Source organism: Salmo salar, chromosome ssa14 (genome assembly GCF_905237065.1).
Source record: "Salmo salar chromosome ssa14, Ssal_v3.1, whole genome shotgun sequence".
Taxonomy (NCBI): Eukaryota; Metazoa; Chordata; class Actinopteri; order Salmoniformes; family Salmonidae; genus Salmo; species Salmo salar.
Window position 1 is genome coordinate 2,308,385 of NC_059455.1, and position 13,894 is coordinate 2,322,278.

At 41.1% G+C, this 13,894-nt stretch overlaps 1 protein-coding gene across 4 annotated transcripts in view; it reads right to left on the bottom strand.

Annotated features, from left to right (window-relative positions):
* efr3a (EFR3 homolog A (S. cerevisiae)) overlaps positions 1 to 13,894 on the bottom strand; it is a 255,603-nt gene that overhangs the window by 176,980 nt on the left and 64,729 nt on the right. For all 4 annotated transcript variants that reach the window (XM_014139101.2, XM_014139102.2, XM_014139103.2 and 1 more), the window contains one exon: positions 11,261 to 11,411. In XM_014139101.2, coding sequence (XP_013994576.1) covers positions 11,261 to 11,411 — 151 coding nt within the window. The remainder of the gene's footprint in view (positions 1 to 11,260; positions 11,412 to 13,894) is intronic.

Consider the following 13,894-nt stretch of genomic DNA (forward strand, 5'->3'; position numbering starts at 1 on the left):
TGTAAGAATGCTGTTCATCGACTACAGCTCAGCATTTAATACGATAGTTCCCTCCAAACTCGTCATTAAGCTTGAGACCCTGGGACAGTAGTGGAGAAGGTGTAAAGTTAAGTTCCTCGGCGTACACATCACGGACAAACTGAAATGGTCCACCCACACAGACAGCATGGTGAAGAAGGCGCAACAGCACCTCTTCAACCTCAGGAGGCTGAAGAAATTTGGCTCGTCACTGAAAACACACAAACTTTTACAGATGCACAATCGAGAGCATCCTGTCAGGCTGTATCACCGCCTGGTAAGACAACTGCTCCATCCACAACCGTAAGGCTCTCCAGAGGGTAGTGAGGTCTGCACAACGCATCACCGGGGGCAAACTACCTGCCCTCCATGACACCTACACCACTCGATGTCACAGGAAGGCCAAAAAGATCAGCAAGGACAACAACCACCCGAGCCACTGCCTGTTCACCCCGCTATCATCCAGAAGCCGAGGTCAGTACAGGTGCATCAAAGCTGGGACCGAGAGACTGAAAAACAGCTTCTATCTCAAGGCCATCAGACTGTTAAACAGCCATCACTAACACAGTGGCTGCTGCCAACATACTGACTCAAATCTCTAGCCACTTTCATAATAAAAAATGGGATATAATAAATGTATCACTAGTCACTTTAAACAATGCCACTTTATATAATGTTTACATACCCTACATTACTCATCTCATATGTATATACTGTAGTCTATACCATCTGCAGCATCTTGCCTATGCCGCACGGCCATCGCTCATCCATATATTTCTAAGTACATATTCTTATTCATTCCTTTACACTTGTGTGTATAAGGTAGTTGTTGTGAAATTGTTAGATTACTTGTTAGACATTACTGCACGGTCGGAACTAGAAGCACAAGCATTTCGCTACACTCACATTAACATCTGCTAACCATGTGTATGTGACCAATAAAATTTGATGTCTCCATTCCTCAGTTTGGAAACTTGGGCCAGGAAGTGAAAGACACTGAAAATAGAAGTAGGGCTATCAGTTGCAGCCTAATCAGCCAAAGATGGGAGGAAAGCGTGAACGAGGGCAAACACAGGTACCCCGGGTCACGCCATCGTAACTTTGTTGTATCCATAAGACACGCGGTGCGGATGACTTCCCTGTGGTTATACCATGCCCTATAGCATGAACAAGCTCGCTTGTGTGACTGACTCAATGACTACATGTGTCTGTCTGTGTACCAAGTCGACTGTGGCTCTTCTATCGAAACGAACAGGGAGGATATAGATCCTTTTCAACTGTCACTTCTCGGAAATTTGTAGTGAGTTTTCACATTGCCTTCATTAACAGTTTCAGGTGCTATGTCGTTAAATAACTTACTACAAATATACCGAACATACACCAAACATTCGGATACATCACACATATGTATGTATTCTAACATACAATACAAACACCGACATGTATATACAACTTTCACATTTTGTAATCTCAGAGGAATAGGCCTATATTTATTAAAATGTGTAAAGATGAAAGAAACAAGCAGTTTTATGTTATAGTCTGTCAAATTTTCTTTCTAGGATATGCCTACTCCTCCCACGATTTTCATTTAAATCTGGTGATAGGTTATATAATTTGGTCACAAAACCAAGTCCAAGCGAACAAAACAAACATGGATGCTTAGCTAATTTTCTAACTGGCTAAAATGGTAGGGAAACCATGAGAAGTACAAAACCAAATTAAAGAGAGACCAGTTCGGTGTTTTAGCCTGTGCCATAAGGGAACATTCCATTAACATGGCTCTCACATAAAGGCAGTCTCTAGCCTACCACCCACACCCTCTTTCCTCCCTCTCCTCAGTCAGCCTCTATACCACACATAAGTAATTCATTGGCTTTCACATCTAAAACAACCGGCTCTGTTACCAGGCTCAAATGAACAGGCGGCAGTGCCAAGAAGAAAAACATAGAATGCTTAAGAGTAAAACATAGCCACAACCTTCGGTCCACGCTGATTAGCAAAAACACATTTATTGCAACCCTGACCAAAAATGATCAAATAAATGTAAAATTGGACAAAAACACCGTCTCTAGCATGGGGGAATTGAGCAAACAATTGTTTGTAAAACTGTATACAGTGCATCCGTGTAAAAAAGAAATAAATGTGTTGTGAGATTCTTAAAAACAGTATATTGTGTCAGTTTGTGGACGGTAAGCACAACAGACCCCCGTTTTTAGATGTCCTTGCTTGGGAACAGAGTGACCTTGCAGAAAAAGGATTTCTGCTTCGAGCTATATTGCTTCTTCACGCTTTCCTCTCAAGTCTTATCTTCTTCCCTCTCTCTGTGATACATTTCCTCATTTCAGCCCTCGTTTAAAAAAAAAAAAGTGTTAAAAAAAGCTGTAATTGTTCAATTCTGAGGACTCCTGCGAGGACAGTATGGTGATGACTTGATACTGAGAAAAAAACCTCTTCACTGGTGTTTCATGTCCTAAATTGTCTCCTTTCAAAAAGACAGAACTGAACTGAGTCTATTCTCAAGGACACACATAAAATCACAGCTTTATTTTTTATTTTGAAGGACAAACTAGAGAAGAGAGGAGGATGATAATTCAAACAATAAAATAATTATTCAGTTCTATCCAGCCAAACATTTATGACCCAATTTACAACACACAGCCAGCAAAGCCTTCTACGGTAAGACAGCTCGTTCATCACCAATTGACTGTTACTTTCTCCATCTGTGCACCTGTTCTCTCACACACACAGACACACTAGAGGTCAACCGATTTAGATGTTTTAACGCCGATACGGATTATTGGAGGACCAAAAAAAGCTTCCCACAAAAAGTTGGGTGAATTTTAGCCCATTCCTCCTGACAGAGCTGGTGTAACCGAGTCAGGTTTGTAGGCCTCCTTGCTCACACACGCCTTTTCAGTTCTGCCCACAAATTTTCTATAGGATTGAGGTCAGGGCTTTGTGATGGCCACTCCAAAACCTTGACTTTGTGGTCCTTAAGCCATTTTGCCACAACTTTGGAAGTATGCTTGGGGTCATTGTCCATCTGGAAAACCCATTTACAACCAAGCCTCAACTTCCTGACTGTTGTCTTGAGATGCTGCTTCAATATATCCACATAATTTTCCATTGTCATGATCTATTTTGTGAAGTGCACCAGTCCCCTCCTGCAGCAAAGCACCCCCACAACATGATGCTGCTACCCCCGTGCTTCACGGTTGGGATGGTGTTCTTCAGCCTTCCCCTTTTTCCTCCAAACATAACGATGGTCATTATGGCCAAACAGTTCTATTTTTCTTTCATCAGACCAGAGGACAATTCTTCAAAAAGTACGCTCTTTGTCCCCATGTGCAGTTGCAAACCGTAGTCTGGATTTTTATGGCGGTTTTGGAGCAGTGGCTTCTTCCTTGCTGAGTGGCCTTTCAGGTTATGTCAATATAGGTTTCGTTTTACTGCGGATATAGATACTTTTGTACCCGTTTCCTCCAGCATCTTCACAAGGTCCTTTGCTGTTGGTCTGGGATGGATTTGAACGTACTTTGGTGCAAAAGGTGCATCTCTAGGAGACAGAACGCATCTCCTTCCTGAGCGGTATGACGGCTGCGTGGTCCCATGGTGTTTATACTTGGGTACTATTGTTTGTACAGATGAACGTGGTACCTTCAGGCATTTGGAAATTGCTCCCAAGGATGAACCAGACTTGTGGAGGTCTACAATCATTTTTCTGAGGTCTTGGCTGATTTCTTCTAATTTTCCCACGATGTCAAGCAAAGAGGCACTGAATTTGAAGGTAGGCCTTGAAATACATCCACAGGTACACCTCCAATTGACTCAAATGGTGTCGATTAGCCTATCAGAAGCTTCTAAAGCCATGACATTTTCTGGAATTTTCCAACCTGTTTAAAGGCACAGTCAACGAAGTGTATGTAAACTTCTGACGCACTGGAATTGTGATACAGTGAATTATAAGTGAAGTAATCTCTCTATAAACAATTGTTGGAAAAATTACTTGTGTCATGCACAAAGTAGATGTCCTAACCGGCTTGCCAAGTTTGTTAACAAGAAATTTGTGGAGTTGTTGAAAAACGAGTTAATGACTCCAACCTAAGTGGATGTAAACTTCCGACTTCAACTGTACCATGTTGTAGTCTCTAGTTTTATCCAATGTAAAAAACAGAAATTCAAATGTTGCTACATAAGACCGAATCCAGGTGGGGGGGGGGGTCACATTGTCTTGCAGACAATTTTTTTTGTGAGTTTCCTCCTAATACAGGATGTGGAAGGAATCGTATGGGGTATCATCATCACACCTGTTAATACCTATTTTCTATAACTTTGTGGGAAATCTATTTCTTATTGCAACAGCAAGTAAAATATGCCCTTTGTGTTTTATAGAAATGCAAGGTGTTTAATGTGAATGATTTTATGCTTACTGCTAATGTTTTTATACTGTCTATTTTTTCATGTTTTACATACATTTTAAGTATGTTTCTTCGTAAAATGGTCTAAGGGGGAGTGTGAGAATATTTGAAGATAAATACACAACGCAGAGGACTAAAGGTCAAGAGGGAATTAATGATCAATGGAAATAGTTGTTTTTCTGTAATGGGGAACTGAATGGGTCAGGGACACAGGAGGAATTTCAGTCCGGGACTCATAGCTACATGTGGGAAGTTCTCATTGGTTCAAATTGTCTATACATTGAGCCTGAAATGGGATACTTGTTAGCCCAATTTTACTGTAAGGAATTCTAAATTGGTCAACCACAGGCTAGAGTTGGGTTATAAACTACATCTACGTCTCTTTGTTCAGAGGAGAAACAATTAAGGACAGGAAATAATGAACATCTAAGCATAACTATGATTTTTTTCTCTTTGAATATTTTTTATTCTCCCCTGATTTGCTTTGGGGTCTGTGTTATTGAAGAATAACATCAACTGCTAACAGTTCCCAGTTTCCTTGAAAGCAGCATAAAACGCAAGGTTCCCTTCACCAACTCAAATCTGTGTGAAGCTAGATTCAGTGCTCTAGTCTACATTAAAACCAAATATCGATACAGGTTGGATGAGACAGCATAGATGAGGTTGGCACTGTCGACTTTGAGAAGCTCCGACGCGACATGCATCAAGGGAACCTATGTCATTAGTGGTGGTGAGATAAGATACATTGTCAGACTAATTTGCAATTGACATAGCCCCACATTAAGAATATGTGATGGTGAGTTTAGAAGACGATCAGAAATACTGTTACAAGGTTTTTCAATAGACTGCCATAGGCCCAAATAAAAAAGTAAACATTGGTTGTTAATTACATAATTTATTTTCACATGGTTGGGGCCACAGGAATTTTGAGATATCAAAATGGGGTCATGGGTCAAAGAAGTTTGGGAACCCCTGATCTACACTGATTGAAGTGGATTTAACAAGTGACATCAATAAGGGATCATAGCTTTCACCTGGTCAGTCTGTCATAGGAAGAGCAGGTGTTGTTAATTTTTTGTACACTCAGTGTGTGAGTGTATAGTCATGTAAGTGTGCAGAAAGACAGTGCAAACATAAAATAGGGTCAGTTCAGATATTCCGTGTAGCCATTCTGTTAGCAATTTAGCAGTCTTATGCCTTAGCTGTTCTGGAACCTGTAAATGTCAGACTTGTTCAGACGTGCCAACCCTGTCCAACTTTTTACAAATTGGAGATTCAACTCACGCGCGTTGCACACGCCAAATTGGGGTTCTTTCCCCCGCACGCTCGTGCCATGTTGTTTGTGAGTCTGATCGCAATTATAGAATTGTACCAATTCAAGACTATAAAAAGGTTTGAATACTTTCTTGACAGCATTCCATTTACAAATATGATAAACGTCATTAACAAGATGTAATTAGAAAGAACACACAAAGGGCCTTTATACTTTGAGTTTTTTTATTTTATTAAACAAATAATTTGTTTCGGTACAAACGTCTTATTTTTTTTTTAAACTCGGATATGATAAGAACAAATGTTTGAAGCAGAGCAGCAGCATCAAATAAACATGTTTTCCATAATAAAAACCAAAAGCTATGATAGGAAACAAAATCTTCTGGAGACCTTCAAATGTTCAGGAAATCATTTCCTAGATAAATTTGCCTGGTAGCAAGCAGATTTAGCCTTACGCAGCAGGGCATCAGGGTAGACTTCTCTGTGGCAAACAGTTCCTCTGGCAATCATTGAAACCTTCTTGGTAACGAGGGGACTCAGCATGTCTGTACTGAGGGAGGCTCTGTACTGGGTTTTGTTCTTGGAAACGAGACTGACTATCCGTTCGCAGTCTTCATTGCTGTGGAATATGACCAAAATCCCCAACATCACAGTCAAAAGGTGGGAGTAGACCAGGCTGCCCCCCCCTCCTCTTTTCATTGTGCCGATTTCTCTCCAGGCCTGGTCCGTGCGCATGTTCACCAGACTCTGCCCTAATGTATTTTCTTTGCAGCGCATACATAATTTCAGATTTTCGAAATTGATCAAATCTCAAATCTAGTCCAAAGGCATTTTAGAAGCATTGCCTCTATAGCTGATACCAGACACTTATTCATTCTTCATTGCGCAGTCTTCTAAACTCCCGACTCCATTTAATTACAAGATATTTATATTTGATTATACTTTTGTAATGCTTTTTGTGACGTGGATCATAATTACAGTTATTGTCTATCAGGTTGCGTGATCCTCGTAATGTTACGTGGAAAATACAACTAATGGGACGCAGGATTAAATGTATATCACACTCGCACAAATGCGACCAGTTATTTTTCGTATCTGCATTTCATTTCTTTCACTAGCAAATGTGAGTGAACTGCTGGTACTTTAGAGCCCACTGAATGTCCATCTTATGTTCATTAATGTTAGATTGAAACAATTAGTGTTTACCTTTCCACAACACACAGAGTCGAAAAGGGATTTGTCCATGTGTCTACTACAGCTGACAGTCGGCAATCTCAGCATCACAACAAACAGGAGGAGGGGCAGACACGGGGTAGCGACGTTTAATAATTATATATCATTCTCCATGTCCGTTGGCACAAACTCTGTACATGTCTGTGTGTTGTAGCTCGAGATTCGGGATGTTAAATTTACACAGTGGATTTCTTTTTTATTAAAATGTTTAAAAAAAAGATACAATAATTATCAGGCCCTATTCATTTCTGCGTACCTTTAACTTCGATCTCGTACCTGCGTACATGGACAGAGAATTGCGTAGTTGCACCGGTATCGCTTGTTCTCTCTGCTTCTGCACGGCAGTCTATGGCTTAGGTGGTTGGAGTCTTTAATGACTTTTCCGGACTTCCTTTCACACCGCCTGATATAGAAGTCCTGGATGGCAGGGAGCTCAGCCCCAGTGATGTACTAACGTTTTAAAAAACTTCACATTCTTTAAAATCTTTCTAAACTATAACTATATAAATGTTCCCATACATTTCCATAAAATAACTCCCCATTCAAGATGGAGACACCAAACCAACTGTCACATGTTCAGGATATCCTATCAATCAACCAATCCAATCATTCCATCTATCTATTCTTTGCCATTTAAGATACAAGACCAACTTTCAAACATTCAGGCTATGCCAACTTCAAATTGTTTAAAACGTTTATGAAATATGGCATTTAAATAACCATAAAATAGCATAAATGGGGGGGGGGGTGAATTGCATGACTGAGGTACATTTCATTCGAACACAGTCTTTCAACCATGGTCCTAAACACATGTTTGAATCCCAATGAAATGACAAATCATTCAAATTCAATCCATATGGCAGTTTATTTTGCATTCCTTCTAACAGTGGCTTCAGAAAGTACTCACACCTTTTGACTTTTTCCACATGTTGTTTTACAGCCTGAATTTAAAATGGATTAAATTAAGATTGTGTCACTGGCCTATATATGTGTGGACAACTATAAATACCTAGGTGTCTGGCTAGACTGTAAACTCTCCTTCCAGACTCATATTAAGCATCTCCAATCCAAAGTTAAATCTAGAAATCGGCTACTTATTTCGCAACCAAGCCTCCTTCACTCATGCTGCCAAACATACCCTCGTAAAACAAAACTGACTATCCCACCGATCCTTAACTTTGGCGATGTCATTTACAAAATAGCCTCCAACACTCTACTCAGCAAATTGGATGTAGTCTATCACAGTGCCATCCGTTTTGTCACCAAAGCCCCATTTTCTACCCACCACTGCGACCTGTATGCTCTCGTTGGCTGGTCTTCGCTACATATTCGTCGCCAAACCCACTGGCTCCAGGTCACCTATAAGTCTTTGCTAGGTAAAGCTCTGCCTTATCTCAGCTCACTGGTCACCATAGCAACACCCACCTGTAGCACGCACTCCAGCAGGTATATTTCACTGGTCACCCCCAAAGCCAATTCCTCCTTTGGCTGCCTTTCCTTCCAGTTCTCTGCTGCCAATGACTGGAACGAATTGCAGAAATCACTGAAGTAGGAGACTTATCTCTCTCATTAACTTCAAGCAGTGGCTGTCAGAGCAGCTTACCGATCGCTGCAGCTGTACACAGCCCATCTGTAAATAGCCCATCCAACCAACTACCTACCTACCTCATCCCTATATATATATATTTATTTTTTTGTTCTTCTCTGCTCTCACCAGTATCTCTACTTGCACATCATCATCATCACATCTATCACTCCAGTGTTAATTGCAAAATTGTAATTACTTCGCCACTATGGCTTATTTATTGCCTTACCTCCATTCTTCATTTGCAAACACTGTATAGAGATGTTCTATTGTGTTATTGACTGTACGTTTGATTATTCCATGTGTAACTCTGTGGTGTTGTTTTTGTCGCACTGCTTTGCTTTCTCTTGGCTAGGTCGCAGTTGTAAATGAGAACTTGTTCTCAACTGGCCTACCTGGTTAAATAAAGGTGAAATAAAAAAATAAAAATAAACCCAAACCCCAAAATGTCAAAGTGGAATTATGTTTTAGGAATTTTTACAAATTAATAAAAAATGAAAAGTTGACATGTCGAGTATTAAACCCCTTTGTTATGTAAAATATATGGCAAGACCTGTAAACGGCTGCCTAGCAATGATCAACAACCAACTTCACAGAGCTTGAAGTATTACTTAACCTCTATGGGCTAGGTGGGACGCTTGCCATTTTTCTCGTAAAAAAGCGATAATATTCCGACCGGGAAATCATTTTTTATTACAAAGAGAGTGAAAGTAAAAGCATGCTATCCCCTCATGCACGAGCCTCAGTCTAATGGCCCTCTGATAGAGCACTTGCCAAACGCGCTAATGTGTTTCAGCCTGGGGATGGAATTACATCGTTCAGCTTTTTCCCGCCTTCTGAGAGCCCATGGGAGCCGTAGGAAGTGTCACGTCATGCCAGAGATCCCCTGTATTTGTTAGAGATGATCAAGGAGGGCAAGAAATGGTCAGACAGGCCACTTCCTGTAAGGAATCTTCTCAGGTTTTGGCCTGCCAAATGAGTTCTGTTATACTCACAGACACCATTCAAACAGTTTTAGAAACTTTAGGGTGGTTTCTATCCAAAGCCAATAATTATATGCATATTCTAGTTACTGGGCAGGAGTAGTAACCAGATTAAATCGGGTACGTTTTTTATCCGGCCGTGCAAATACTGCCCCCTAGCCCCAACAGGTTAAAGAATAATGTGCAAATATTGTAAATCCAGGTGTGCAAAGCTCTTAGAGACATACCCAGAAAGACTCACAGCTTCTTTACCCCCTTTGTCTCCCCAATTTTCGTGGTATCCAATTGGTAGTGACAGTCTTGTCTCATCGCTGCAATTCCCATACGGACACGGGAGAGGCGAAGGTTGAGAGCCGTGCGTCCCCCGAAACACAATCCGACCAAGCCACACTGCTTCTTGACACAATGCACACTTAACTCGGAAGCCAGCCACACCAATGTGTCGGAGGAAACACCGTACACCTGACGACTGTGTCAGCGTGTACTGCGCCCCGGCCCGCCACAGGAGTCACTAATGCGCATTAGAACAAGGACATTCCTGCCGGCCAAACCCTCCCCTAACCCGGATGACGCTGGGCCAATTGTGCGCCGCCCCATGGTCCTGCGACAGAGCCAGTACTCGAAAACAAGAATCTCTAGTGGCACAGCTAGCACTGCGATGCAGTGCCTTAGACCACTGCGCCACTCGGGAGACCCTTAAAGTGGATTTAACATGTATTGACTCAGGGGTGTGGATACCTATCTAATCAAGATATTACAGTTAGTCATTTTTTTCTCAATCTACACACGATACCCCATAATGACAAAGCGAAAACAGGTTTAGACATTTTCAAAAACAGAAATAACTTAAGTATTCAGACCCTTTGCCATGAGACTCGAAATTGAGCTCAGGTGCATCCTGTTACCATTGATCATCCTTGAGATGTTTCTACAACTTGATTGAAGTCCACCTGTGGTAAAATCAATTTATTGGACATGATTTGGAAAGACTTACACCTGTCTACATAAGGTCCCAGAGTTGACAGTGCATGTCAGAGCAAAAACCAAGCCATGAGGTCGAAGGAATTGTCCGTAGAGCTCAGAGACAGGATTGTGTCGAGGCACAGATCTGGGAAAGGTACCAAAAAAATGTCTGCAGCATTGAAGGTCCCCAAGAACACAGAGGCCTCCATTCTTCTTAAAAAGTTTGGAATCCACCAAGATACTTCCTTCACCTTCAACGACCCTAAGCACACAAGACAACGCAGGAGTGGCTTCGGGACAAGTCTCTGAATGCTCTTCAGTGGCCCATCCAGAGCCCAGACTAGAACCCGATTGAACATCTCTGGAGAGACCTGAAAATAGCAGTGCAGCGACGCTCCGCATCCAACCTGACAGAGCTTGAGAGGATCTGCAGAGAAGAATGGGAGAAACTCCCCAAATACATGTGTGCCAAGCTTGTAGCGTCATACCCAAGAAGACTCGAGGTTGTAATCGCTGCCAAAGGTGCTTCAACAAAGCATTGAGGAAAGGGTCTAAATACTTAAGTAAATGTGATATTTCAAAAATAAGGCTGCAATGTAATAAAATGTGGAAAAAGTCAAGAGATGTGAATACTTTCTGAAGGCACTGCATTTCTATAATCGAATTTCAGTCCTGTGTGCATACATTTCCATATGGGTGGTCCCAGCAGTAATCGAACCCACAATCCTTACGTGGCAAGTGCCATGGTCTTGCAGCTGAGCCACAGAGGACAATGGGGTGTTACTTACCGAGTTGGTCCCCAGGACCTGCAGGTCTGGCTCCCGGGACTCCAGCAGCTTGGCCACCATGTGGAGGAAGCTCTCCACAAAGGGCTTGATGCTCTGGGAGTGACAGGCCATCAGGAGCTGGTCCAGAGCCTCCATGGCGATGACCACGTACCTGCATGGGTCAACAGTGTTAATTACTTTCAGTATATTTATAAAATGGTTCAGGTAGCAGAGTAGCCATTCTGGTTGCCTAACGACTCAAACTGAATTCTTCCACTGCTCTGTTTGTTGCGACATAATTCAGTCTGAGACTGCCATTGTTGAAGTAGTCTGTGGTGATGTCAAAATGAGAGGTGTTGTACAAAATTAAGTCATCAGCGATTGGAAAATCTCTAACCAATCAATCAGAGTATCAAAGCCAATGACACATTTTCTAAATGCCGCATTACCCAAATGTGTTCCATCTCAGTATTTCTGGGACCAATCAGAATGGTTAAAATGTGTTTGTGTTCTAGAAATAGTTGGGGAAGTACTTTCCACAAAGCATTTCGCAACACATTAAATCATAGGAGAGAAATTAGAATGACTATAAAACCAGAGTCTCACAAAGCGACTTTTCGTAATACAAGTATGTTTTAAAGGGGGATTTTCTAAATGATTACACAACACAGTGTGGTCTGGGTCGAATTGCAGTGGGGTTGCCAGATCTCTTTTTTTAAAAGTAAAAAATTAAGAGTACAGATTGTTGTATCAAATCAAATTTTATTTGTCACATGCGCCGAATACAACCGGTGAAGACCTTAACCTGTTAGGGCTAGGGGGCAGTATTTGCACGGCTGGATACATTTTTTTTACCCGATTTAATCTGGTTACTAATCCTACCCAGTAACTAGAATATGCATATACTTATTATATATGGATAGAAAACACTCTAAAGTTTCTAAAACTGTTTGAATGGTGTCTGTGAGTATAACAGAACTCATTTGGCAGGCAAAACCCTGAGACATTTTCTGACAGGAAGTGGATACCTGATGTGTTGTATTACCTTTAAACCTATGCCATTGAAAAACACAGGGGCTGAAGAATATTTTGGCACTTCCTATTGCTTCCACTAGATGTCACCAGCCTTTACAAAGTGTTTTGAGTCTTCTGGAGGGACATCTGACCGAACAAGAGCCATGGAACGATGATGGCCCATTAGACACCTGGCGCGCGAGTTCATGTTGGGTACCCTCGTTCCAATACGTTATAAAAGAGTATGCATTCGTCCACCTTGAATATTATTCATGTTCTGGTTAAAAAAGGCCCTAATGATTTATGCTATACAACGTTTGACATGTTTGAACGAACGTAAATATATTTTTTCCCCTCGTTCATGAAGTTAAGTCCGGCGGGCTTAGATCATGTGCTAACAAGACGGAGATTTTTGGACATAAATTATGAGCTTTTTTGAACAAAACTACATTCGTTATGGACCTGTGATACCTGGAAGTGACATCTGATGAAGAGAATCAAAGGTAATGGATTATTTACATAGTATTTTCGATTTTAGATCTCCCCAACATGACGACTAGTCTGTATCGCAACGCGTATTTTTCTGGGCGCAGTGCTCAGATTATTGCAAAGTGTGATTTCCCAGTAAGGTTATTTTTAAATCTGGCAAGTTGATTGCGTTCAAGAGATGTAAATCTATAATTCTTTAAATGACAATATAATATTTTACCAATGTTTTCTAATTTTAATTATTTAATTTGTGATGCTGACTTGACTGCCGGTTATTGGAGGGAAACGATTTCCTCAACATCAATGCCATAGTAAAACGCTGTTTTTGGATATAAATATGAACTTGATAGAACTAAAAATGCATGCATTGTCTAACATAATGTCCTAGGAGTGTCATCTGATGGAGATTGTAAAAGGTTAGTGCATCATTTTAGCTGGTTTTATGGTTTTGGTGACCCTGTCTTTGAATTGACAAAACATTACACACAACTCTTGTAAATGTACTGTCCTAACATACTCTAAATTTATGCTTTCGCCGTAAAACCTTTTTGAAATCGTAAAACGTGGTTAGATTAAGGAGATGTTTATCTTTCAAAGGGTGTAAAATAGTTGTATGTTTGAAAAATTTGAATTTTGACATTTATTTTGATTCAAATTTGCCGCTCTTGAAATGCACCTGCTGTTGATGGAGTGCACCACGGGGGGGACGCCTGCGTCCCACCTAGCCCATAGAGGTTAATGTGAAATGCCTACTTACAAGCCCTTAACCAACAATGTAGTTAAGAAAAATACATGTTAAGTAAAACAAATTATAATAATTAAAGAGCAGCAGTAAAATAACAATAGTGAGACTACATACAGGGGGTACTGGTACAGAGTCAATGTGCAGGGGCACAGGTTAGTCGAGGTAATTGAGGTAATATGTACATGTACTGTAGGTAGAGGTAAAGTAACTATGAATAAATAAAAAACAGTAGCAGCAGCGTAAAAGAGGGGGTGGGGGGGTGGGGACAACGCAAATAGTCTGGGTAGCCATTTGATTAGCAGTTCAGGAGTCTTATGGCTTGGGGGTAGAAGCTGTTAAGAAGCCTTTTGGACTTAGACTTGGCGCTCCATTACCACTTGCTGTGCAGTAGCAGAGAGAACTGTCTA